Here is a 26,328-nt window from a genome sequence, read left to right as displayed (position 1 = left end):
TGTTGCAGAAAAACCCGAATTAACTTTTTGGCTAACCCAGTAGAATGCAATTGCCTTGATGGAGGGGTTTTGTGTGTTGTAAGAAAGAGAAATAATAGAACATGCCACCAACCTTGTTGAGAAAAAGCAGATTGGAAATGTGGACTAACTGCAGTTATTTGAGAAACATATTACCAAAGAATACTTGGAGTTGTACATAAATTAATGCTGTTTTATTCAATGGAAAAAAACATGGATAACTTGACATAGGACTTAGACTTACACTGTGTGGCCTCAAAGTCAGGATTCTGAGTTCCCTCTGGGAGTTATGGATGTGGCACAGTTTAAGGAAGAATTCTCTGATAGAGTTGCCTAAAAATATACCTGAAAGGACAGTAAACCACAGTAGAACTTAATAATGCTGTTATGTGCCAGGTTCTTTACATATATTGTTTTTAATGCTCAGAACTACCCTCCAGGTAGGTATTATAATTTCCATTTTAGGTTGAGGAAATTGAGGCTCAGAAAGGTCATACGGCTAGTAAGTGGTGGAACTGGGATTTAACCTCAGGTATGTCTGACTCTGAAGCTTATTTTTTTTCCCCACTAGGTTATACCAGTAAGTGTCCTTAAATTGTCCCCTCAAAGACTTTTGCCCCATTTGGTTGATTTGTAAAGGGTTGATTTCAAGTACTAGATATGGAGATTGGGTTCAGATGACTCTTAAGGCCCTGTTAATAGATCTGTTTGCTTTGATTGTGTCACTTTTATAAATGTAACTTTATATTGCAATTGAAGTTTTATTTTATCTTCCCCTTTCACCTTTTGGTATTATAACTGATCCTGTTTTAAACATGAATCTGTGCATAAGTGCTTATTGAGCAGCAAACTGGACAATCCAGAAAGGAGCCCTTAATATCTCTCTTTTCTTGCCCTTAAGTCAGGATTCTTTACTAAGCCATATCCTAATTTCTTCAAGAAATCATCATTCAATCCTTACCCCTTACCTCCCTGGCCCTCTAGAACCCTTATCTTTAGCAAGCTGTGGGAACCCAGAAACCTGTGACCCTAGCCTGTCCAGTTCCTCCATTCTACCAGTTTATTCATTTAACAGAAATCTACTGAAATGCTTATTAGAATATGTAGTCTAAGAATAAGACACGGTCCCTGATGTCCGCAGACCCCACCCACCTATCCCAGATGGGAGAGATTTAAGAATGCTAAAAGAGGAAAGAGCCACTTGAAAGCGAGAGATTGAAGATACAGATTGTGTCTCCTTGGTATTTTCTAGGACATCTCCTTAGGAAGTCAGGTGAGTGGGCTAGAAGAGTTACATACAAAGAGAAATAGGGAGGAAGTATAAAGTTTGTATCCTGTCATAGACTTTATACTTTTCTTAAATTATAATTAATATGTATGACCTAATTGGGCTTCCCTGGCTCAGACAGTAAAGAATCTGCTTGCAGTGCAGGAGATGTGGGTTCAATCCCTGGGTTGGGAAGATCCCCTGGAGAAGGGAATGGTTACTCACTCCAGTATTCTTGCCTGGAGAATTCCATGGACAGAGGAGCCTGGTAGGCTACAGTCCATGGGGTCACAAAGAGGCAGACATGACTGAGTGACTAACATTTTCTTTCTTTGACCTAATTACATGTGGATTAGAGTTCACAGGCTTCATTTAGGTACATTTCTTGATGGAAAAGGGCTCTGGAAGCAATAGTAGGAATTGTAGTTGTGTTCTTGTTGTTGTTGTTGTTAACAAATGTTCAATACCTTTTTCATATGAAAATGACCATTCTAGCCCAGCTGCTTGTGTGCTGATTCTGATTCTTCTCTTTCTCATCAGGTGCCTTTAATGACTCAAAGAATACATTTGTAAAGTAGTTGGCTTGATCAAGGGGCAATCAGAATTAGAAGTCTCATGTTTCTAAAATATTGTGGGGTTTGTGGCCCCTTTTAAAAGTAAAAGCAGAGCAAAAAACTACAGACAGAGGAAACATGGACAGGAAGTCACCTTTGAGAATTAAAAAATTTTGCTCCTGAACTTAGTATGTTTAATAGCTTATACATACAAAAGCCTGTTTGAACAAGAGGTTAAATTGTGAGAGGAAGCAGTTCAGTCTACACCATATGCCATTTTCATATTAACTTGCCTATGAGATTTGCTTGAACTTGTCAGGTGAATCAGTCTAATATTTGCAATAAACATCATTTTAAAGATTTTGTAGTCTGAAAATATGTTCATTATTTAGAGGACCTAATTTCCTTTATAAATGCCTGAGACTTAGTAATTACAGATCCAAGTAGATACATTTTAGAGGACTTATTTCACACTTGTTTCCTTGCCTCTGAGAGATCCATCTTTAAATTATTTGTACAGTCTGAAATAGAATAGTCTTTGAATTCCAAATTGTTTTCATCTCCAGTGAATGACATCAGGAATCCTGAATTAACAGTGTGATTGTTAACTCTGTATATTGTACATACAGTAAATACTAAATATAAACAGATAACAACAAAAATAAAATTTCATTGCTTCTACTTTTTAGTTTTAATTGGTATCCTTTTCTGTGCGTAGGTGTCGTTTCAGCCAGATGTTGCACCCAATTTTTGAGGAAGCTTCCAATGTCATTAAGGAAGAATACCCAAATGCAAATCAAGTAGTCTTTGCCAGAGTTGATTGTGATCAGCACTGTAAGTACCTCATAGGAAGTCTGGAAGAAACTGTTCTGTCCCCACCTCTCCTACACACACACACACAGGCATGCACTATTTTTTTAATGCTCTGTTTTAAGTAGAGAACAAGCCAAAAATGCTCTTGACTTTGGTTAAAATATTAATATTTAATCTTTATGTATTGATACAACACTACTTTCCATTTGCCTGTGTGAAGGATTAAAAAAATTTTTTTTTCATTAAACTATAGTAGGGCAAGCATGCAGGTAGTAAATCATTGTGGTTTTCTACCAAAGCAAGTACCAAAACCAATAAATAAAATTGATATATAGGTTTAGGAAGGAAAATGATTTCTGTTAGTTTTAGAATCATGCAAAAATACCATTTGTAGTCATTTCAAATAAAACAGTCTCAGGTATTTGTGTGGTTTCTCTTATATAAAAGATTCTACTAAGATGTCTTAAACTATCTTTGAGGTGTAATTTGCTCTAGTTACTGATTAATTTTGAGAAACTTAGGTTAGTCCTACTTAGAACCAAACCTCTTGGATTTCATTTGTCTCACTGGTGCTTTCTTTGTAAAAATCCTTATAATTTTCTGTATACATGACAGATTTCTCCAATGTGAGCCAGTGAGCTTACTTTAAGGTTTCGTCCTGAGTGCTCCCATTATCCGTGAATTTAACTCTCTCATAGTGCCAAAGTCATTGTGCTTTATAGTTCTGCTTCACTGTGTCTTGGTTGTTTCACCAATTGTAATATCAGTTCTTAAAAGGCAGGAACTATTTGCTTTGTTTTTAAATCTCCCTTTTGTTAATAAGTGGAGACCAAACTAATTCTTTGAATCTCAAGCATCTGAGTGTTTTTGGGTGACAAAGATAGCTCATTAAAAAAAGCTTGTTGCGTTGAGCTATTGGTAAGTTGGCCTGAATTACAGAACATTCCCATTCTGCAAATTTCCTATCCTTTACATTTCACCTGACAAGACTTTGTGTGTGTGTGTGTGTGTGTGTGTGTGTGTGTGTGTGTGTGTGTGTGTGTGTGTGTGTGTGTGTGTGTGTCTGTGCACATGTTTGTATACACTAACTTTTCACTTTGCTGATGAGGAAATGGAAATTAAAAAGTGACTTAACCAATGTCATATAGCTTACTGTCTAGTCAGGGCAGAATTCAAATCCAGATCTCCTGACCAAATGCCTTCCCAGACCCATTTACTTCTTTTCCGTTCAGTTCAACAAACAGTTTGGGGATTTTCTGGTAAAGCCCTGTGCTAGGCAGAAACAGCTGACAGCAAAGTATTTCAAAATCTCCTAAACCATGCCCCACATATCTGTCTGCTGAGGTTCATAACTGTATAGGAGGAAGGGAGCAATAAAAGGTTGTGAGTGCAAGCATGGCCTGCATTCCCACACTGCTTTTTGGATCTTTCCTCCTACCTTTCCCTGACAGAACATGAGGTTTTTGGTGTGGGCTCTCATTTCAGAATTTTCTATTCTTTATGTATTTAATTAGAACAGACAACAGTCCCTACTTTGATTGAATTTGGACTATAAGATCTGAAATTCTGCTCTCAAGCTTACAGTCATTAGAAAGAAAAATTAACTTGTTGAGCAATACATATCATTAATTCTAACAGATTAGTGAACATAGATTAACATCATTGCTAGTAATCTTTTTATGGGAGTAAATAGCCATAATTAAGATTTTTTTTGATCCACCAGAGACATCTACAGAATTAGTTTCTTACTAGTGCGAGACATTGTATGTTTTATTTAAGTATTTTTTTTCCTTCTGTGTAGCTCTTCCCCCTTTTTTGGCTGCGCTGGGTCTTCATTGCTTTACACAGGCTTTCTGTAGTTGGAGTGAGCGGAGGGATACTCTTCGTTGCAGTTTGCAGGCTCCTCATTGCAATCGTTTCTGTTGCTGAGCACAGTCTAGGTGCCTGGGCTTCAGTAGCTGCAGCATGTGGGCTCAGTGGTTGCAGCTTGTGGGCCTCAGTAGTTGTAGCATGTAGGCTCTAGGGTGCATGGGCTTCAGTATTTGCAGCACACAAGCTCAGGCTCAGTAGTTGCAGCTCACAGGCTTTGTTGCTCCACAGCATTTGGAATCTTCCCAGACCAGAAAACAAACCTGTGTCTCCTGCAGTGGCTGGTGGATTCTTATCCACTGTGTCACCAGGGAAGCCCAATTCTTCCCTTTTTAAAGTGACATCATGAAATCCTTATTAATGATTTGTTCATATTTTCCACTCTCTCTTTAGCGATTGTACAATAGACTGTACTTTGGGTAATCCCTCACATGCTAGTTGAATTGCAGAGGTTTTCATCTGCAAGGACCTTAAGAGTCCTGTAGTCTGGAGAAAAATGCCTGTTAGGCAGATTATTCCTTGGTAGGATTTGCCTTTTTTTTTTTATAAGATTTATTGAAGTATAATTGACATATAGTAAACTGCACAAGCTTAAATTATAAAAATTTAATATTTTGACACATGTACAGCTGTGAAACTATGATCATAGTCAAGATATCAACATAACTGTCATCCCCCAAATTTTGCTTGTGCTCCTTTGTCATGTGTCTCTCCTCCTGTCCTTCCTCAGGTGACCATGGAACTGCCAACATTTGGATTTGCAATAATTTCTTTGGTGTTATAGCCAAGAAATTATTGCAAATCCAATGTCATGAATCTTTTCTCCTATATTTTCTTTTTAGAGTATTATCATTTAGGTGGTAAGTTTAGGTTTTTACTCATTTTGAATTAATTTGTGTATGATTCAAGGTAAGGATCCAGTTTCATTCTTTTGCAGGTAGACATTCAGCTTTTCTAACACCATTTGTTGATGAGACTATCTTTTCCCTGTTGAATGATCTTGACACCCTTGTCAAAAATCATTTGACCATATATATGAGGGTTTATTTTTGGATAATCTGTTGTGTTCCATTGGTCAATATGTCTGTGTTTATGTCAGTATCACACGGTGTTTTTTAAATTATTGTAGCATTGTAATAAGGTTTGAAGTTAGGAGTATGAGATCTCCAATTTTGTTTGAGAGTATCTTCTGAAAGGCATATAGACTCTTAATTTTGATGGAGTCTAATTTATCCTTTTAAAAAATGGACTATACTTTTTAATTCTCAATCTAAGAAATCTTTGCCTCACCCATGATCACAGAGATTTTCTGCTATTTTTTCTTTCATAAATTTTATGTATGAAGTTTACATTTAAGTCTGTGATGCATTTAGACTTAATTTTTATATGTGGCACAATGTTTGGATTAGAATGCCTTTTTTTTTTTTTTTTTTACAAATAGTTGCCAAGTTGTTCTGACATTATTTGTTGAAAAGACAATCCTTTCTTCACTAACTTTGCATCTTTGTCAGAATCATGTGAGGAGAAGGCAATGGCAACCCACTCCAGTACTCTTGCCTAGAAAATCCCATGGATGGAGGAGCCTGGTAGGCTGCAGTCCAGGGGGTCGCTACGAGTTGGACACAACTGAGCAGCTTCACTTTCACTTTTCACTTTCATGCATTGGAGAAGGAAATGGCAACCCACTCCAGTGTTCTTGCCTGGAGAATCCCAGGGACGGGGGAGCCTGGTGGGCTGCTGTCTATGGGGTCGCACAGAGTCGGACACGACTGAAGTGACTTAGCAGCAGCAGCGGTAGAATCCTCTGACCATATATATATGGATTTATTTCTAGTCTCTATTCTGTACTGGATATATTTGTCTGTTTATCTTAATATCAATACCTCACTTTCTAGATTACTTTAGATTTGTAGTAAGTCTCAAAGTAAGTAGTGTAAATCTTCTAAGTTTGTAATGTTTTTCACAGTGGTTAGGTTACTCTAGTTGCTTTGGACTTCTGTAAGACTTTTAGAATCAACTTGTTAATTTTCAGCCAAAGGGCACTTGAAGGAGGCACTGGGGTTTTGACTAGGATGGCTTTGAATCCTCAGACCACTTTGTGGAGAATTGTCATTTTGACGATATTGAATCTTTTAATCCATGAACATTGTATACCTTCCCATTTATTTAGGTTTTTTCTGTTTCTCTTAGTATTTTGCAGTTTTCAGCAATGTTTTAGTCTACATGTCTTTCTCATCTCTGTCAGATTTATCAATAAGTATTTATTTTTTGATGCTATTGTAAATGATATTTTTCAAATAACCTCTTTATTTTTGGAACAAATGTAGAGATATATTGTAGAAAAATTGTGAAGATAATACAGTGACCTTCCTTCTACCCCTTACCCAGTTTGTCCTAATGTTGATTGATATTTTACCTTTCCATGGTACGTTTGTCAAAACTAAAATTTAATTTCTGATGTTTGTTGCTGGTATATAGAAATGCAATTGATTTTTGTATAATGATCTTGTATACTGGTACTTATTAGTTCTAATAAGTCTTATGTAGATCCCTTAGGAGTTTTTACTTAGACAGTTATGCTGTATGCAAATAAAAAGTTTTACTTCTTACAGTCTTTGTTTCCTTACAGTAGTTTTTCCAGCCAAGTGTACCTACTTGGTGCTTTCGGATTAGTTTCTGTCAGGCAGACGTTGGATGTAAAGTTTCCTATCAAAACCAGAAGGTGACCTCAGAATCAAAATACCATCCTGTCCACATAGGTGTTCTTATTAATCACCTGTCTGGTGCTGTGGCAGCCTGCTCTGTCCTACCTTCGGATACTTAAGTCTGTCTTGCTTCTGGCTCAGTGTGTCACCCAGAACTTCCATTCAAAATAATAGTGTTATTTCTTGGAAAAAAATCTTGTAAAAAATTCTAGTCAAATTGTTAGGAAAAACCTACTTGGAGTTAGGCGTGCTTTTTGCATGTATTATTTCAGTTATCTTCACCACAGCCCGTTGAGTTAGATAGTGTTGTTTACTTATTCAGCATTTTTTTCTATATGCCTGCCCTTTGTAGTGCAGTGTGGGAGGTTCTAGAGATACAGCAATGAGCCAGATACACCCAGAAAGGCAAGAGCAATACACACACATTTGCTCATCAGGATAACTGTTTTGAAGGGAAGGTTTTAGGTACTATGAGATAATAAGTCCAACTTAGTCTAAGGGTATACAGAGGTCCCCTTGGAAAAGGAAAGAAGGAAGAGTAGGAGTTTTTAAGGGAAATAGAGGAAGAAGAGTGTTTCAGACAAGAGGAGCAGTAAGTGTGAAGTTTCTGAGGTGGTAATGAACATTGGACTTCCAGAGAGCTGGAGTATATTACTATATAGATAAAGACACTGAAGGACTTAGAGAGAGTGAGTGATTTACCGAGGTTACATGGTATATGGAGGGAGCCAGACTGTCCCCAGGAGTATACAGCTTTTATCAGGTAACTATTCGATTTTGAAAATCAAAGTAAAGTAATTTAAATTGAGATTTCTCAAAGAAACTGAGAATTCACCCAGTTCCTATATTAAAATGACTTAAAATGTTTGTTATGAATAATGCAATAGTCTGTTTAAATAATCTATGCTGGTCAGTGTGTACATAAAAATGTATTTACTTACATATGATATTGTTTCTATTATTGTTTCTGTACTATGTGGCCCAACCCTCTACTAAGGTAGAAGCCTTTGTTGTGGTACCAGTGGCCTGCTACTTACTAAGTCATATATAGTTGGGCAAGTTATCTTTAAAAAACAAAAAAATCACTGAACTTGATTCAGGAGCTGCCATAAAAAGTGTGTGTAGGGGTGAGGAGGGGTGGGTGAGGTTAAATGTTAAATCCAGGTGAGGGAGTACAGGTACTCACTATATTACTTTCTCATCTTTTCTAGAAGTTTGAAAATTTTCAAGATAGAAAGCGGTTATAAAAAGTCACTGAACCTATAATTTGTCTAGTTTAGAAAAGAGAGAGGAGAGCCTTGTTGATTTAGACTTTTTGAGAAAATATGTGTAAAAGCAGCTTGAAATCTGCACTCTACAGGTGTTCTGTGATACTGTTAATTGTAATTTCTGTTTATTTTCACTGTGATAAGTAACTTTCAACATGATGATTGAATTTAAAAAGGATGTCCTTGAATAGACATTTACTGGCATTTCGAGGAATACTTAGAGCCACTCGATGGCTTTTGGAATCCAAGCCCAAGTTCTCTTAGTAGCTGTCTCTTTCTCAGTGAAAACCTGTGTGCAGGGATGGTAGTTGAAGGTATTTTGTGGGTCATGAACTGCCTTCTCCTGGATGGTAGCATCTCTGCGTTACCACCAGGTACAGTGGAAGGTTGATGTGCCCTTTGTGAACATTCTTCCATTACCAAGTAGAGCTTATGTGGACTTCCCTGGCATTCCAGTGATTAAGACTCTGTGCTTCCAATACAGAGAGTGCAGGTTCAGTCCCTGGTTAGGGAACCAAGATCCCATGTGCTATGCGGCCAAAAAAAAAAAAAAAAAGAGTTTATGCCAGTGACACAAAGATGGCTTAATGTTAGGAAATAGAATAAATCCCATCAATATCTAAAATGGGGAAAGCCAACTTATCCTATCAATAAATGCTGAAAGACTTGATAAAACTCAAGATAGATTATTGGAAGAAATTAATGTGGCAAAATGAATGAGCCACGCTTTGCTTGCATTGAATTTTTAAAATCTTAGGGACTGTGTATTGCTTCGTAACATTTTTGCAAGCTTAAATTGAGGTGTGGCATGTCAAAACTTACCTATTTATCTTAACCACAAATCTTGTATATTGTCTTGCATTTGGGAATTTCTGCCAATGTGGTGTTACGTATTTTTTCTTTATCAGCCCTGCTTAAGAGCTGAGGACAAGAGATACCGTAAAGTTAAGAAACAACATAATTATATAATAATACAAAAATGTAATGGCACTAATTTTCAAAAAACATGCCAAGTGAGTATTTTCAAAGTAGTCCCTATGGGAGGCAGTGCACATACTCATTCCTTAGAACCTGGTGGACGCCCTTAGTTTGGAGTTGTCCTCTACTCCGGTTTACTAGTTGGTCAGGAAAACCCATCTCAGGGCATAATTATAGGTCTGCTGCCCACATTTCTTTCTATGTCTGTCTTTTCCACCTAGCAGCATCCCATGGAGTGCTTTCTCTCTTACCTTTATCTCACCTCTTTGTATGCCCTTTTAGGACTTAATTTGAAGGTTGAAAGGATCAGGTAAATAGGTTGAGAATCTGAAACTAGAGAAGGAGACAAGGCAAGAGTGATGTAACAGGCTAATTTCACTCCGTCTTCCCTTTTGTTCCTGTGTATAAGCTGGATATAGCAACTTTGATTTCCCTTCCCGACTCTACTTTCTTCCTGCAACTGTTAGAGAATTTTAAACTCAGAGTGATGCTGGGGTGACATCAGGAAGCTTCCAACTTTGTTTAAGCTTAGCTATATTTTTTTTGAAATCCCAATGTAAAGCTTGTAGCTTGAAAAACCCTCATCTAGTGGTAGAATTTAGTTCTCCTGCTAATCCCCTAACTTCTCCATTTGTTGTATTTAAGTAGAATAGAAGTAGAGGAAAAGGAAAAGGACGTCAGGGCAATTGAAGAGAGATGGAAGATACAGATAGAGAAACAATCTCTTCCCACAACCCAGAGGGCATTGATGTCTTGTGATGGTCACTGTGTCCTCACTCGTCCTGCAGAGGACTGGGAGACTGGGTTCATATTTCTCACAGATCTGACAATTGCCTTTTAATTTCTCCCATCTGGTTGCTACATCTCTGGTGAAGATATATTTATTATTGACTTATTAGAGGATTTCTTTTATACTGATCTTAGAAAGTTCAGACTGGTACATCTTTTTGTTACCTGTGTTATATATGAAGAGTTTTAAGAATTTCATTTAGGGTTCTAGTCTGGGGACTTCCCTGGTTGTCCAGTCGCTAGGACTCTGAGCTCCCAGTGCAGAGGGCCCGGGTTCAATCCCTGGTCAGGGAAATAAATCCCACATGCTACAACTAAAGATTCCACATGCTGCAACGAAGATCAAAGATCCCAGGCTGCAACTAAGACCTGGCATAGCCAAATGAATAAATAAATGTTAGGAAAAAAAAAAAGATTCTAGTGGGTGGAAACAATTAGAAATAGTAGCTGCTGCTGCTGCTGCTAAGTCGCTTCAGTCGTGTCCGACTCTGTGCGACCCCATAGACGGCAGCCCACCAGGCTCTGCCGTCCCTGGGATTCTCCAGGCAAGAATACTGGAGTGGGTTGCCATTTCCTTCTCCAGTGCACGAACGGGAAAAGTGAAAGTGAAGTCACTCAGTCGTGTCTGACTCTTAGCGACCCCATGGACTGTAGCCCACCAGTCTCCTCCATCCATGGGATTTTCCAGGCAAGAGTACTGGAGTGGGGAGAAATAGTAGCAGCAGTAGTAATATTAATTACAACAATAGTAATGGTAAAGTGGAAGCTCTATAAGAGCAAGTATCTTGTCTAAACCCTTGTATGTCTAGCACTGGATTGACACCTAGCACACAGCCAGTGTTTATTTATAGTTGCTGAATAGATGGATGGATAAATAATAGCCAGCATTTATGAACTGTTCCTTTGTAGGTACTTTGTTAAATACTTCAGATAGGTTCTCTCATTACCTCTCAACAATATGATAATGTATTTTTTTCTGTATTTTATCAAGTTTACTTGTCACTGATTATAAAGCACACTTCTATCTGTAACTGAAAAAAAACCAGAAAAACAAAAATAGAACTATAGCACAGTGTTTTCTTACCACTTAGGATTTTTATGTCTATCCTAGGAGCTATTTTAGAATTACTTCCAGATTTGTCACATCGTTTATTTATGTACCTAAAAAGGGAAACAAATTTATTCAAGTAATCCTGAAACAGTTTCACATTCAGAATCTGACTCCTGTGCAATCACTTTCCAATTCTGTCATTGATTCTTGTGTTTTTCCACACAATGTCGACTTCTGTGCCACTTTGAGTGTTTCTAGGATTTTCTTCCAATCTGTTAATTCTCAGTTCTGTAAGTACTGATGCTGGCAGTTTATTGTTTGACTAACCTCAGAGTTTTGTTTTTTGTTTTTTTCTCAGTTGAAACATGTCACTGCTAGTTAAGCAACTTTCATTCAAATTCAGCAAGATATAATCAAAATGTTAATAGTGATTTTCCCCAGTGGTAGCTGGATTACAAAATATTCTCATATGCTTTTGTTTGTAATTGTCTGTCTTCCAAAATTTGTATATACATGCACAATTAAAACTTGCCTTTTCTTCAATTACAGATCATGATATCACTTGGTCTCATCTTATTCAACCTCTTTTGGGGAGACTGGGGATAAAATGAATCACTTTCCCTGGTGGTCATGCTGCCTTAAGATGTAGGAAGTTCGTTCATCTGCCCCTGATGGGACCAGGTTCTCTGCTGACCTCCAGTGGCTGTAGGCTGTATGGCACTGAGCAAGAGATGGGTCAGTAGCTTAGTCATGTCCGACTCTTTGCTACCCCATGGACTATAACTCACCAGGCTCCTCTGCCCATGGGATTCTCCAAGCAAGAATAGTGGATTGGGCTGCCATTTCCTTCTCCAAGCAAGAGATAGTCTTGTTGAGTGTATTATTTGCTGGTCAGTGCAGATCATTCAGATTCCCACTAGCACTTTTAGGAAAGTGCTTTGTGATTGTTTTTGAAGTAGGCAGCACTCTCTCCCAAATACCAGGGTCACTGCCACCTGTGTGCCTTCCAGTGCAACTTGAACCTTCCACATAAGAAATTGAGAAGTTTTTATAAGAGCTATAAACAAGTCAGACATTAAGAATAGGAAAATAATTATAGACAACAATATTGTATTAACATCAAACTTGCTAAGAGACTGGATCTTAATTATTCCCACCACAAAAAAGGAATCATAATTATGTAAATTTAGGAATACTAGCTAACACTACAGTGAGGAGGATCATGCTGTAATATTGCAGTACAGAAATGAATCAAGTCAACATGTCATATGTCAGCTGTATTTCAGTTCTGAAAAAAAGATATACAGTGAAGGATTCATGTGCATAAAATAGAACTTGTATGAGCAGGTTTAGTCCAAATCCCGAGTAAGCTTATAGGCTGTTTCTGATTTTTACGTTTAGGGTTTTATTTTATTGTTGTGGTTTTGTTCTGTTTTGTTTTGGATTTTTTTACCACATCGTGGGAGGGCGTAGTTTGGGAATAGAAAAACACACAGGCAGCAGTGCTCCTTATCCTGGAACCAGAACAGTAAGACCTTTCTATTGAAATCATTTGCCTCTTTTACTCTCTGACATGGATAATCATAGCAGGCAGGGACATTGCTTAGACGAGAGCAAAGAGCACTTCCCCTTTTGGAACCTTGCTGGGCATGAGGCTGGCAGGCAGAACACATCAAGGAGCAGTAAGTGACCATTGAAGCAGAAGTATGTGCTAATTTTCCAATCAGCAAGCTGTTAACCTTCTTAAGTTTATAATTCCTTTGACATCCATTTTAACATTTGATCCATCCAGTTAATAATAATTTTTTTTGAAACCCTCTATTTATTATACCCCTTAAGTCATTCTTTATTGTACTGTCAGATGTCACCTTGTAATTATCCTAAAATCACTTTTGACCAAAGCTTGTAAAAAGTCACCTTTTTGTCTGAGATTATTGATCAATGCAATTTTAAGGTTATTACTTATTAATAATTAAACGCCACCTCGTTATGTTGTATACCTGCTGCCATGATGTTGTTTGAGAATTAAGCAAGCAAGTGTCTATCCCTCTAATTGTCTTTAAGTGTTGTTGAATCTTTTTTTTTAAATATGTAACTAGGATTTTAAGGCAGCCTAAAGGTTGTACTGTTTAAGTTGGTAAAAACACTCTTTATTTCTGCTGGGATTGCTGTAGTGGCTTCCTTACTAATCTTCCTGGTTCTCTACACTGTCAGGTGAATATTTTCAAAGCCCAGCTCTGCTGCTCAGTGACTGCTTATCACAAGTAGGATAAAATTCAAATTCCATTAATTTAGCACTTAATACACTCTGGAGTCCATCTCTAGCCTTATTTATTTTACTTCTAGTATATGTGTATTTGCTATCAAAACACTCTTTTCCCATTATGCCCACTAATTCACCAAGTTAAGGAAGTTGAAAGCATTATACTATCTCAAGCAGTGCCTCTTGCTATCCATCTTCATACTGATCATTAGGCCACAAATAGAAAATAGATGTTTTTTTTTTTTTTAAAATAGATGTTTTGTATTAGACTAGTTCATTTCTTTCTGAATCTGTCTCATATCCTTTTTGCCAAATCCTTTGGGGATTTAATTTCTTGGCACATTAGGCTTAACATTGAATGTGCACCTAAATTGATCCTAGTAGGATATATTTTCCCTTCCTAGGACTTGATATTATTGATTAAAAAGGTTTTTTTGTTACTGCTATTTTGCTGATAGGATAGACGAAATGTATTCTCTGGTAGTTTTAATTTGTTACTTCTTGATTACAACTGAGCATATTTTTATTGGTCATTCTTTCTTTATGAAAGAAATTGGTTGCTTTCATAAATTGATATCTTAGCCCACTTATCTTTTTTGATGGTCCTTTTGTTACTGCTCTTTATATATTCTGAATATGAATAATTTGTTTTGTAAAATTACTTGGGAAATGTCCCTTTTTTGTTGTTTTTTTTTTCTGGAATGGTTGTATAAATAGTATTATTGTGTCCTTAATGTTTGGTAGAATTTCCCCCAACATATCCATTTTAGTATTATAGATTTCATTCTAAGTATTGCTTAGGCTGCATGCGGCAAGTTCTGATATGTATTTTCATTATCATTCATTTCAAAATATTTCCAGTTTCCCTTTGCAATTTCATCTTTAATCCATGGCATTTAGAAGTTACTTTATTCTCATTATGAGTTGAATCATTTGAAAGTTGTTGAGACTTTTTCTGTGATTCATTATATGTTTGCTTTTTATATGATACATGTATCTGCAAAAAAATATGTATGTTGCAGTTTTGGGATAGTAAATAATGTTTGTGTGTCAAATAATTCAGGTTTCTTAGTTGTGTTGTTCAAATTCTCTGTATTTTATTGATTTTATTATATTAGTTGCTACAATAGGTGATAATGGTGTCCCACCACAATTACAGGTTTGTCTTTGTAGTTCTGTCATTTTTTACTTTATGTATGTTTAGGTTTTTATTTGACACGTACAAATTCAGAATTGTTACATCTACCTGGGAAACTGAACTTTTTATTAGTATGAAGGGTCCTTCTTGGTTTTTGCTTTAATGTATACATATTTACTATTACTATAGCTATATGAGATTTCTTTTGATTAGTGTTATATGGTATATTTTTCCTCATCCTTTTAATTTCAAGGTTTTTGCATCCTTATGTTTAGATATGTATTTTGTAAGTAGTGTCTAGTTAGACTTTACTATTGTATCTTTGCCAAATGTCAGTTCTACATGGCTATATGGGTCTGATTCTGGACTCTTCCATTGATCTTTTCATCTATCTTTATGTCAGTATCACAATGTCTAAATTACTGGAGGCCTACATTAAGTGTTAAAGTCCACTAGTGTAGGTCCTCTAATTTTGTTTATTGGGTATATTGATCTGTAACTTTTTTAATGATGTTTGGGTATTATAAGAAATGCCCAAATATTATCTGGCTTTGATATAAGGATAATGGTGGAAAGTAATTGGAAAGTAATTACTGCAAGTAATCATAATTGGAAAGTAATCTCTTCAATTTTTGGGAAAAGTTTGTGTGGAAATAGAATTATTTCTTCTTTAAATATTTGGTAGAATTAGCCAATGAAGCTATCAGTGGAAAGTGCTTAGAAGTACATATTTTTGAAAGGGAAAAAACACATGAATTTTTGGTAGTGGTTTCAACTCCAACTAAATAATATAGGATTTTTATTTAATTTCCTCAATTTTATATTGTATCTTATGCTGAAAATCTTGATTTTTAATAGCATTAGCATGATTACTCATGGCTTTATCTATAATGTGTGTGTATGTTTAGTTCAAAATAATAATTACAGTATTCAACATCTTAATATAATTGTTTTACTATTAAATATTTTCTTGATCCCAAATCAAAACTATAAAACCACGGTAAAGTCAGGGAACTATAAATTCCATTCCTGACCTCACCTTGCATCTTTGTTCTTTGATGTTGTTTTTTGGAGGAGGTAAGGGGGCAAAGATACATATATATATCTAGTCCTACTTACTTTCTAAGTTTCTTCTCCATATTTCTTTCATCTTCTCTGCACCTGGCTTTTTTCACTGAACAGTGTGTCTTAGAGATTGTTCCTCAGAAGCACAAAGGAATCTTTTTCATTCTTTTATATAACAGCCTAGTACTTTGTTGTATGGGTGATAACAATACTTTATTTAACCAATCTCCTACTGATGGATATTCAGGAAAAACAGTAACTTTTAAAAAGGTGTTTTCCACATTCCAGTCCACTGCATTGTAGCATTGAGTAGTAGAACTATTTAGCCTAATTTTAACAGCAGTTTTATTAAAAACTTGTTCATTTATGTATTACTGCAAAAATTCATTTTACAGTATGCTAGGTTTACTGTGTGGTATGATGAGAACTGAATGAGTTTTTTAGTTAGGAAAGGTAAAGTTCTGTACTTTTTATTATTTCTTTGGACTGGTTTTCTTGTATTAGGGTAAGCGTAAGACTCTGTAGCCTTTTCCTTATAGCAAATGCTTCTGTTTATCTTAAAAGACTTCTTCTTTCTTATACAACCACTCTTACCCCTCATCTAGGTGAGTGATGGTATGATCACTCACCTAGAGCCAGACTTCCTGGAATGCAAAGTCAAATGGGCTTTAGGAAGCATCACTACGAACAAAGCTAGTGGAGGTGATGGAATTCCAGTTGAGCTATTTCAGTCCTAAAATATGATGCCATAAAAATGCGGCACTCAATATGCCAGCAAATTTGGAAAACTCAGCAGTGGCCACAGGACTGGAAAAGGTCAGTTTTCATTCCAGTCCCAAAGAAAGGCAATTCCAAAGAATGCTCAAACTACCGCACAATTGCACTCATTTCAACCACTAGCAAAGTTAATGCTCAAAATTCTCCAAGCCAGGCTTCAACAGTACGTGAACTGTGAACTTCCAGATGTTCAAGTTGGATTTAGAAAAGCCAGAGGAACCAGATATCAGATTGCCAGCATCCATTGGATCATCAAAAAAGCAAGAGAGTGCCAGAAAAAATTTACTTTTGCTTTATTGACTACGCCAAAGCCTTTGACTTTGTGGATCAAAACAAACTGCAGAAAATTCTGAAAGAGATGGGAATACCAGACCACCTAACCTGCATCCTGAGAAATCTGTATCCAGGTTAAGAAGCAACAGTTAGATCTGGACATGGAACAACAAACTGGTTCCAAATTGGGAAAGGAATACGTCAAGGCTGTATATTGTCACCCTGCTTATTTAACTTCTATGCAGAGTACATCATGAGAAACGCTGGGCTGGAGGAAGCACAAGCTGTAATCAAGATTGCCGGGAGAAATATCAATAACCTTAGATACACAGATGACACCACCGTTATGGCAGAAAGCAAAGAGCTCTTGATGAAAGTGAAAGAGGAAAGTGAAAAAGTTGGCTTAAAGCTCAACATTCAGAAAACTAAGATCATGGCATCCAATTCCATCACTTCATGGCAAATACTTGCAGAAACAATGGAAACAGTGACAGAAAACAGTTATTTTTTGGTGTTCCAGAATCACTGCAGATGGTGACTGCAGCCATGAAATTAAAAGATGCTTGCTCCTTGGAAGAAAATCTATGACCAACCTAGACAGCATAATATTAAAAAGCAGAGACATTACTTTGCCAGCAAATGTCCATCTAGTCAGAGCTATGGTTTTTCCAGTAGTAATGTGTGGATGTGAGAGTTGGACCATAAAGAAAGCTGAGTGCTGAAGAATTGATGCTTTTGAACTGTGGTGCTAGAGAAGACTCTTGAGAGTCCCTTGGACTGCAAGAAGATCAAATCAGTCAATCCTAAAGGAAATCAGTCCTGAATATTCATTGAAAGGACTGATGCTGAAGCTGAAACTCCAATACTTTGGCCACCTGATGCAAAGAACTGACTCATTGGAAAAGACCCTGATGCTGGGAAAGATAGAAGCCAGGAGGAGAAGGGGAGAACAGAGAATAGATGGTTGGATGCCATCACTGAGTTGATGGACATGAGTTTGAGCAAGCTCTGGGAGTTGATGATGGACAGGGAAGCCTGGCATGCTGCAGTCTATGGGGTTGCAAAGAGTCGGATATAACTGAGCGACTGAGCTGAACTTACCCCTCAATTTATAGTACTAATTTAGTCTAATTAATTCTTTGATCAGGTAGTAAAACCCACCATTTTTATAACACCTTAAAGACATGTTTTCTCATTAATTTATCAGGTTGATAAAGGGCTTATGGCTGATACATCCTGTAGTATTCTGCTTCAGAAAGTATTGACTCCTAAGCCAAACAGATTAATGTCTAGTAAAGATGTGCATGTTAAGATATCTTAATATTATTTCAAATATCTGTGATTTGGTGAATAAAATATTCTTCTCAGTCTTATATAACCAGTGGTTCTGTTTGCTCATATTTGTCTTCTTTTTTCAGAATTATATTAATAATAAGTGAAAGCTGCTCAGTCATGTCCGACTCTTCGTGAGAATTCTCTAGGCCAGAACACTGGAGTGGGTAAGCGGTTCCCTTCTTCAGGGGATCTTCCCAATCCAGGGATTGAACCCAGGTCTCCTGCATTGCAGGCAGATTCTTTACCAGCTGAGCCACAAGGGATGTCTATATTAATAATAGTCAAGCATATTTACTCCTTTATAAATCCTCCATGGAGTTTAACGAAGTGTTTTATGATCTTAATTACATAATCTCTTCTCCAAACCTACTTCTGAGAACCTATATTCCATCCTTAACTTCTAATACACCATTTTAACATTCTTTGATCTTAGAAACATTGGAAAAGACCCTAATGCTGGGTAGGATTGGGGGTGGGAGGAGAAGGGGACGACAGAGGATGAGATGGTTGGATGGCATCACCAACTTGATGGACATGGGTTTGGGTGGACTCCGGGAGTTGGTGATGGACAGGGAGGCCTGGCGTGCTGCAATTTCATGGGGTCGCAAAGAGTCGGACACGACTGAGCTGAACTGAACTGATCTTAGAAAAAAAATGCAACTTTGACTTACCAAAATAGTGTATTTTTACCTCTTCCAAGGCAGTGCAAAGACATTAGAATGCTTATATAGAGTCATTAACCTTCTGCTTACCTCCCCTCCCCCCAGTTTATATGTTGCTGTTTTTATTTTATGTATTTTATGTCATACTCCACAAGGCATAATTGTTGTTTTGTAAAGTCAATGGTCATTTTAATTTTTAAAAAATTTTATGGAGGTATGACTTAACTGCACATATCTAAAACATACAAATTAAGTTTTGCCCTATGTGTACACGCATGAAACTGTCAGCACTCATCCGTGTATATATCCTCTGGTGCTGTTGTTTCTACCATCTAATCTCCTAGAAAATTAAGATAGTTAACAGTTTATTGCAATTCTGTTTTGTTTTGTAATTGCTAGGAATGGAGGTAGTGCTAGAGAATTTTCATGGTTTTTGTGCTATTTTAAAATTCTTTAATTTTAGAACTCAGTTAAAAAAATTTTTTTCCACCTGTCTTAAAGCCTTTGACTGTGTGGATCACAATAAACTGTGGAAAATTCTGAAAGAGATGGGAATACCAGACCATCTGACCTGTCTCTTGAGAAACCTGTATGCAGGTCAGGAAGCAACAGTTAGAACTGGACATGGAACAACAGACTGGTTCCAAATAGGAAAAGGAGTACGTCAAGGCTGTATATTGCCACCCTGCTTATTTAACTTATATGCAGAGTACATCATGAGAAACACTGGGCTGGAAGAAACACAAGCTGGAATCAAGATTGCTGGGAGAAATATCAATAACCTCAGATACGCGGATGACACCACCTTTATGGCAGAGAGTGAAGAAGAACTAAAGCGCCTCTTGATGAAAGTGAAAGAGGAGAGTGAAAAAGTTGGCTTAAAGCTCAACGTTCAGAAAACTAAGATCATGGCATCTGGTCCCATCACTTCATGGGAAATAGATGGGGAAACAGTGGAAGCAGTGTCAGACTTTATTTTTTTGGGCTCCAAAATCACTGTGGATGGTGATTGCAGCCATGAAATTAAAAGACGCTTACTCCTTGGAAGGAAGTTTATGGCTAACCTAGATAGTGTATTTAAAAGCAGAGACATTACTTTGCCAACAAAAGTCCGTCTAGTCAAGGCTATGGTTTTTCCAGTGGTCATGTATGGATGTGAGAGTTGGACAGTGAAGAAAGCTGAGTGCCACAGAATTGATGCTTTTGAACTGTGGTGTTGGAGAAGACTCTTGAGAGTTCCTTGGACTGCAAGGAGATCCAATCAATCCATCCTAAAGGAGATCAATCTTGGGTGTTCATTGGAAGGACTGATGTTGAAGCTGAAACTCCAGTACTTTGGCCACCTCATGCGAGGAGTTGACTAATTGGGAAAGACCCTAATGCTGGGAAGTATTGGGGGCAGGAGGAGAAGGGGACGACAGAGGATGAGATGATTGGATGGCATCACTGACTCGATGGACATGGGTTTGGGTAGACTCCAGGAGTTGGTGATGGACAGAGAGGCCTGGCGTGCTGCAATTCATGGGGTCGCTAAGAGTCGGACACGACTGAGCGACTGAACTGAACTAAGCCACTTATGCTCTCTCAGGTCCGTCAGTCTAAAAATGTAGTGCATCTTTTAACATTCTCATACATGTGACTAGTATGGCATTTGAGCTTTACTAGCACTTCCCTGGTGGCTCAGCAGTGAAGAATCCCCATGCGAATACAGGAGATGTGGGTTTGATCCCTGGGTCAGGAAGATCCCCTGGAGAAGGAAATGGCAACGCACTCCATTATTCTTGCCTGAGAAATCCCATGGACAGAGAAACCATGGCAAGTAGTAGTCCATGGGGGTCACAGAAAGAGTTGGAGACGACTTAGGAATTAAAACAAGTGTCTAGAAACCATTGATTTCTCCTATTTGCTACCTCTTAGAAGTAACAGCAGAAAAATTTAAAGGCTTTTCCATTCTGATTGAGTCTGTATCTTAGTATTGTGATTCCTAAAAGTGAGATCAGCATACATTTTTACTCAGTTTCTTCTTTTGAAACTGAATACTAATTTTAGTGATTTGTGTGAGAATATACCCTTAGGTCATAGTAAAGGGATTTTTTTTTTGGGGGTGTATACTCTGAGTTTTGCTTTTAATTGCATTAGCTTACACAAAATTTTCATATGTGGGATTATAAGTTCTCCTACTAGCCATGAATCTAATAGTTTTAGCCTTTGAGAGTGATTTAAATTTAATTTTCTTTTACTAAATACTATAAGATCCTTATAATATAAAGTAACTTGAATGACTATTTTCAAAATTGGAATTTTGCATATTCCAATTTTTTTTCTAGATTGCATCTACAATAATACTGACATTTATTAAGAGTTTACTCTTTTATGCATTTGAATTGTCTCACATAGTCCTTAAAATAATTCTGTGTGGTAGAAATTATTATCCCTATATAACAGATAAGAAATAAGGCATGAGGAGTTGATGCACCTTGCGAATTCAACACCCAGTAAAATAGCTTTGGGGTTTAAACCAGGCAGTATACATCTGGAACCTAGCCTCTTAACCAATATGAACCTTGTCATGATTAGTTTCTTGTTTCTAATGCTGGAAAAGTATTACATGAACCAAAATGTTCTCCCTAAATAATTGTAAGATTTTTACAGCTGGGGTAAAGGGCCCATTGAGACTAAGTTTGAAGGTAAATTTAATTGTTGTTTTCGTTCTTTTAGCTGATATAGCCCAGAGATATAGGATAAGCAAATACCCAACCCTCAAGTTGTTTCGTAATGGGATGATGATGAAGAGAGAATACAGGGGTCAGCGATCAGTGAAAGCACTTGCAGATTACATCAGGCAACAAAAAAGTGACCCCATTCAAGAACTTCATGACTTGGCAGAAATCACCACTCTTGACGTAAGACATTGACTTTTGCTGGATCAAATGAGCATTGCCTGCTTGATTCATGTAAACAGATTCTTAGGAAATCAAAAAATCTAGACATTTTCTTAAAGTTCACTGCAGTGGATTTTGATGTGTACATATACATAACAAGTTGAATTTTTCTTGAATTAATTCTCAAGGGAAATGCTAATGTTTTACTGAACCTTTGAATAAAATGTATAAAGCAATACAGTAAAGTTGCACTAATTCAATTTAATTGAGGGCAAAGGGTAGCCTGAATTACAAAGAAATAGAAGTTAATGTCAGGCACACACAACCATAGTTTCCTTTTTCTGCTTAGTGGTAACCCTCAGGGTCTCTCCTCTCATTACTCCTGTAGCAGCAATTTGTATAAATTTTAGTATCCTCTGACCTAACCGCCCTTAATGATACATTAACAGGTCTTTTTCGTTGTACACCAAGAAGTGTTTTAAAAGCAAACGAGAACAATTGAATTTGGGCTTCAGATTGTTATTGCTAAATTGTCATTGCAACTTAATTCTTACTCTGCTTACAAATGAACAGGTTAGCCAGTTCATTTCATGGATGGTGTTAGAAGACATAAGGCTCCTGGGTCAGAGACAACGGTTTTCTTGCTCACATCAGAGCGAACAGTGTGAGCATGATTGCATTTGTTTCCTTGTCCCCCAAGTCCTCTGGAGGTGAAAGAGGGCCCAGATGGATCTCTGCTCACTCAGGGGGTTGTGACAGGAGAACTCTGGGCTTGGGAAATATCTGTCTCAGAGCCAGCAGTAAGCCTGCTCTCTGTCCTGGAGGGAGACATCACCTCATACTTGAGCCTCGCTCCCTATAAGCACAATCTTGAGAGAAGACCTGGATGGAGAATGGTCAGACTCTTGGATCTTGGGTATACCTAAATGTGTAGAAGTGTGAGAGACCCATGATGGAGTCTCTGCCAACAGCCACACATTACAAATTGATGTATTATTTTAACACACCTTAGAATTAGTCATCTTATTTAAGAAAAAGCTGTCACCGATTAAACAGTTATTATTTCTTGAAATTTTAAAATGTTATTAGGAAATTATTACATTAGATGATAGTTAGGACTATTTTCAACCTAATGTAATCTTTAATAGTTTTGGATTAGGTGTTAAAAGCCGGTTGCACTTCATTTGGAGATAACTCAACAGCAGCTAGGTAAATGAAATAAAATGTTTTTTAAAGAACTACATATGTTTATAAAGTAATTACATTACTTTATTTTACAGCGCAGCAAAAGAAATATCATTGGATATTTTGAGCAGAAGGATTCAGAAAACTATAGAGTTTTTGAAAGAGTAGCAAATATTTTGCATGATGATTGTGCCTTCCTAGCTGCATTTGGGTAAGTAGCCTAATTGGTATAGTGTGTTGGTGGTTGGGTCAGCTCAGCTGCCATGTTAAATTCTTGTTGTGTGTGGTGGTTTTTTGAAGATGACCTCTCATAAAGATTATCTCAGTCCTCTTAAAGTCACTGACAAGTTTTTATGCCTATCTCTGACCTCTCTTTTTAGGAGTTTAAAAGTCTGTTAATTATTCTTTCTGTACTATATTTTTCAAAATGTATGTAAGAGGAAAAGGATGGACCAACTTTTCTTCTGTCTTTTCCCTGCCTCAGAGGAACAATGCTCCATTCCACAGCTAACCTCTCTACTAGTGGCCTTACAATTGTCCCTTCAAAATCCTCTGGGGCTTTGATCCATCAGTTATCCTTGCTTTCTCATGTTTTCAGTCTGACCCTTTTCATGAACTGTTTTCCTTTTCCAAAATCATGATTCTCTCATTCCTAATCTGTCTCTTCTGTCTCTTGAACTATTAACTCATCTCTTTCTTTTCATTCTTAAATTTTTTTCAAAGATTAGTTATGCTTGACTACCCTGAATTTCTCATACTCTAACGGTTCAAATATGTTAACCTCCTGAAAACTTTTACCTCCATTATCCTAAAGAAATTTCTCTCTGCAGTCACAAAGTGACTTCTTAATTAGCAAATCCAGTGGTCTTTTTTCCAGTCTTAGTTCTCTACAGTTTCTCTGAAGGATGTGACCCTGAACTACCCTCTCCTTCTGCTATGTCTGTACTTCACATTGAATTTCCCTGGTTTGATCCTTATATTTCTGATTTCCCTGGCTTTATCTTCTTTTTTTTTTTTCTTTCTCTTTCAAAATGGAATCATTCTTATGGTTCTGTCCTTGAGTCTCTTCTCACTGAAAATTATCTCCACCATCCTTTGATGTTTTGCAATATTATCTGTTTTCTTTGACCTGCAACTGATAAGATTCAATTGTAGTACCTTGACTAGTACAATTGTAGTCTTGAGTAAAGCCCAGATTTCACGCATAGTATTTCCTCTCCAGTTTGTGACCTTTTCCCTTATTTTAAATGCTTCTGTAGGTTTGTATGTGTGTTCTATTGTAAACATTATCAGTGTTTTATGAGGATAGTTGTACAGAGAAAATAATGAAGGAACTTCTCCTTTATGCTTTTTGCATTCCTGTTTCTAGCCATGCAGGCCCCTCACTATTCCTCTAACACTGCAATCACACTTCAGAGCAGAGCATTTATCCTTACTGCCTCTATCCAAAGGGCTTTGTCCAGATATCACCTCAGTTACTAGAAACAGTCTGGGGTCAAAAACAGCCATTTACTGCCAAAACTTCTAATCCAAAGATAACATACTGAGTCACAAAAACAGCTAACTAAAATGTCCCTTAAAAAAAATCTGCCTTGTACTAAACTTTTCCTTCAAATGTATGCTTTTATTGGTGTTGCATAATCTTATAAGTAGGAAAGATGGAAAAGTATGTATTTCAAGTTATAGTTCATCTGTTGCAGAACAACTAGCATATTTCCTATGCATCCATGCTCAGTCATGTCTAAATCTTTATGACTCCATGGAGCTAGCCAGGCTCCTCTGTCCATGGGATTTCCCAGGCAAGAATACTGGAGTAGGTTGCCATTTCTTATTCCAGGGGATCTTCCCAACCCAGGGATCAAACCCGCATCTCTTGCATCTCCTTGGCAGGCAGATTCTTTACCACTGTGCCACCTGGGATACTTTAGGCATATTACTGCTATTATTTTTCTTAAAAAAAATTATCACTGTTTCGCTCTTTCTGTTAGGGTTGTTTCAAAACCAGAAAGATACAGTGGAGACAACATAATCTATAAGCCACCAGGGGTAAGTTGCTATTTCTTAGTGTGGATAATTTAAAATGTAAATATATGTATACTATAATTTGTAGTTTTGTACGTTAATATTCACAGATTCATAAAGTTTTTGCATGGAAAGGAACCTGAAAACATCATTTTGTGCTAATCCAAACCTTTCAAAGTAAAGATGAAGACACAAGCTTAAAGTCACATAGGCATTTAGTGGCAGAGCTGGGACTAGAGACCCCCCTGATCCCCAGGCCTTTCCCACTTCTATTTCATCTTCAGTCTGGGACTCATATTCAAAACAATGTTTCAGAGGTCTGTGGTCATCACTCTAGCCAAACTCTTACGTCTCCTGGGATACACGTTCATCTGGTACTTGCCAGCTACTAAGGAGCGCTAGGTTGCTTTTAACCCTTGGCTAAGAAGTTAAGTGTATCTGAACTTAGAAGTAGCTGTTTAGGCCCAGGTGATGGTAACCACAAATAAGAATGGCAAAACTCACAGTTATTATTACCCCAAATTGACCTAACAGTCTGAAAAAGCTGGCTTAAAACTCAGCATTCAAAAAGCTAAGATCATGGCATCTGGTCCCACCACTTCGTGGCAAATAGATGGGGGAAAGCTGGAGGCAGTGACAGATTTTCCTTTCTTGGGCTCCAAAATCACTGTGGTCAGTGACTGTAGCCATGAAATTAAAAGACGCTTCCTCCTTGGAAGAAAAACTGTGACAAACCTAGAAAATGTATTAAAAAGCAGAGACATCATTTTGCCAACAAAGGTCCATATAGTCAGAGCTGTGGCTTTTCCAGTAGTCATATATGGGTGTGAGATTTGGACCATAAAGAAGTCTGAGTGCTGAAGAACTAATGTTTTGAATTGTGGTGCTAGAGACGACCCTTGAGAGTCCCTTGGACAGCAAGGAGATCAAACCACTCAATCCTAAAGGAAATCAGTTCTGACTACTTATTAGAAGTACTGATGCTGAAGCGAAGCTCCAATGCTTTGGCCACCTGATGCAATGAGCTGACTCATTGAAAAAGACCCTGATGCTGGGAAAGATTGAGGATAGGAGGAGAAGGGCATGACAGAGGATGAAATGGTTTGATAGCATCACTGACTCACTGGACATGAACTTGAGTGAACTCTGAGAGATGGTGAAGGACAGGGATGTCTGGCATGCTGCAGTCCACGGGGGTCACAAAAAGATGGACACGACTTAGTGACTGAACAACAACAACAACAAAATACATACATACATATCTATATACGTTTATATAGATATGTATGTATGTATAACTGAGTTATTTTACTATACAGAAAAAATTAACACAACATTGTAAATCAACTGTGTGTGAAAGTCACTCAGTCATGTCCAACTCTTTGTGACCCCATGGACTATACAGTCCATAGAA

The 26,328-nt window shown here is 37.3% G+C and overlaps 1 protein-coding gene across 5 annotated transcripts in view; it reads left to right on the top strand.

Moving 5' to 3' along the window:
• ERP44 (endoplasmic reticulum protein 44) overlaps window positions 1–26,328 on the top strand; it is an 81,558-nt gene that overhangs the window by 37,883 nt on the left and 17,347 nt on the right. Inside the window, exons 4-9 of one of the 5 annotated variants that reach the window (XM_081512456.1) lie at window positions 484–550; window positions 1,160–1,291; window positions 2,558–2,673; window positions 21,544–21,728; window positions 22,988–23,103; window positions 24,881–24,938. In XM_081512456.1, the coding sequence (XP_081368582.1) occupies window positions 2,574–2,673; window positions 21,544–21,728; window positions 22,988–23,103; window positions 24,881–24,938 (459 nt within the window). In that variant the 5' untranslated portion in view covers window positions 484–550; window positions 1,160–1,291; window positions 2,558–2,573. Of the gene's footprint in view, window positions 1–462; window positions 1,292–2,528; window positions 2,674–21,543; window positions 21,729–22,987; window positions 23,104–24,880; window positions 24,939–26,328 lie in introns of all 5 variants that reach the window. The other 4 variants (XM_081512466.1, XM_081512473.1, XM_081512447.1 and 1 more) reach the window with 4 other exon arrangements.

Source organism: Giraffa tippelskirchi, chromosome 1 (genome assembly GCF_054371585.1).
Source record: "Giraffa tippelskirchi isolate mGirTip1 chromosome 1, T2T-mGirTip1v1.2.pri, whole genome shotgun sequence".
In the NCBI taxonomy this organism is placed as follows: Eukaryota; Metazoa; Chordata; class Mammalia; order Artiodactyla; family Giraffidae; genus Giraffa; species Giraffa tippelskirchi.
This window is presented reverse-complemented; position numbering and strand designations above follow the sequence as displayed.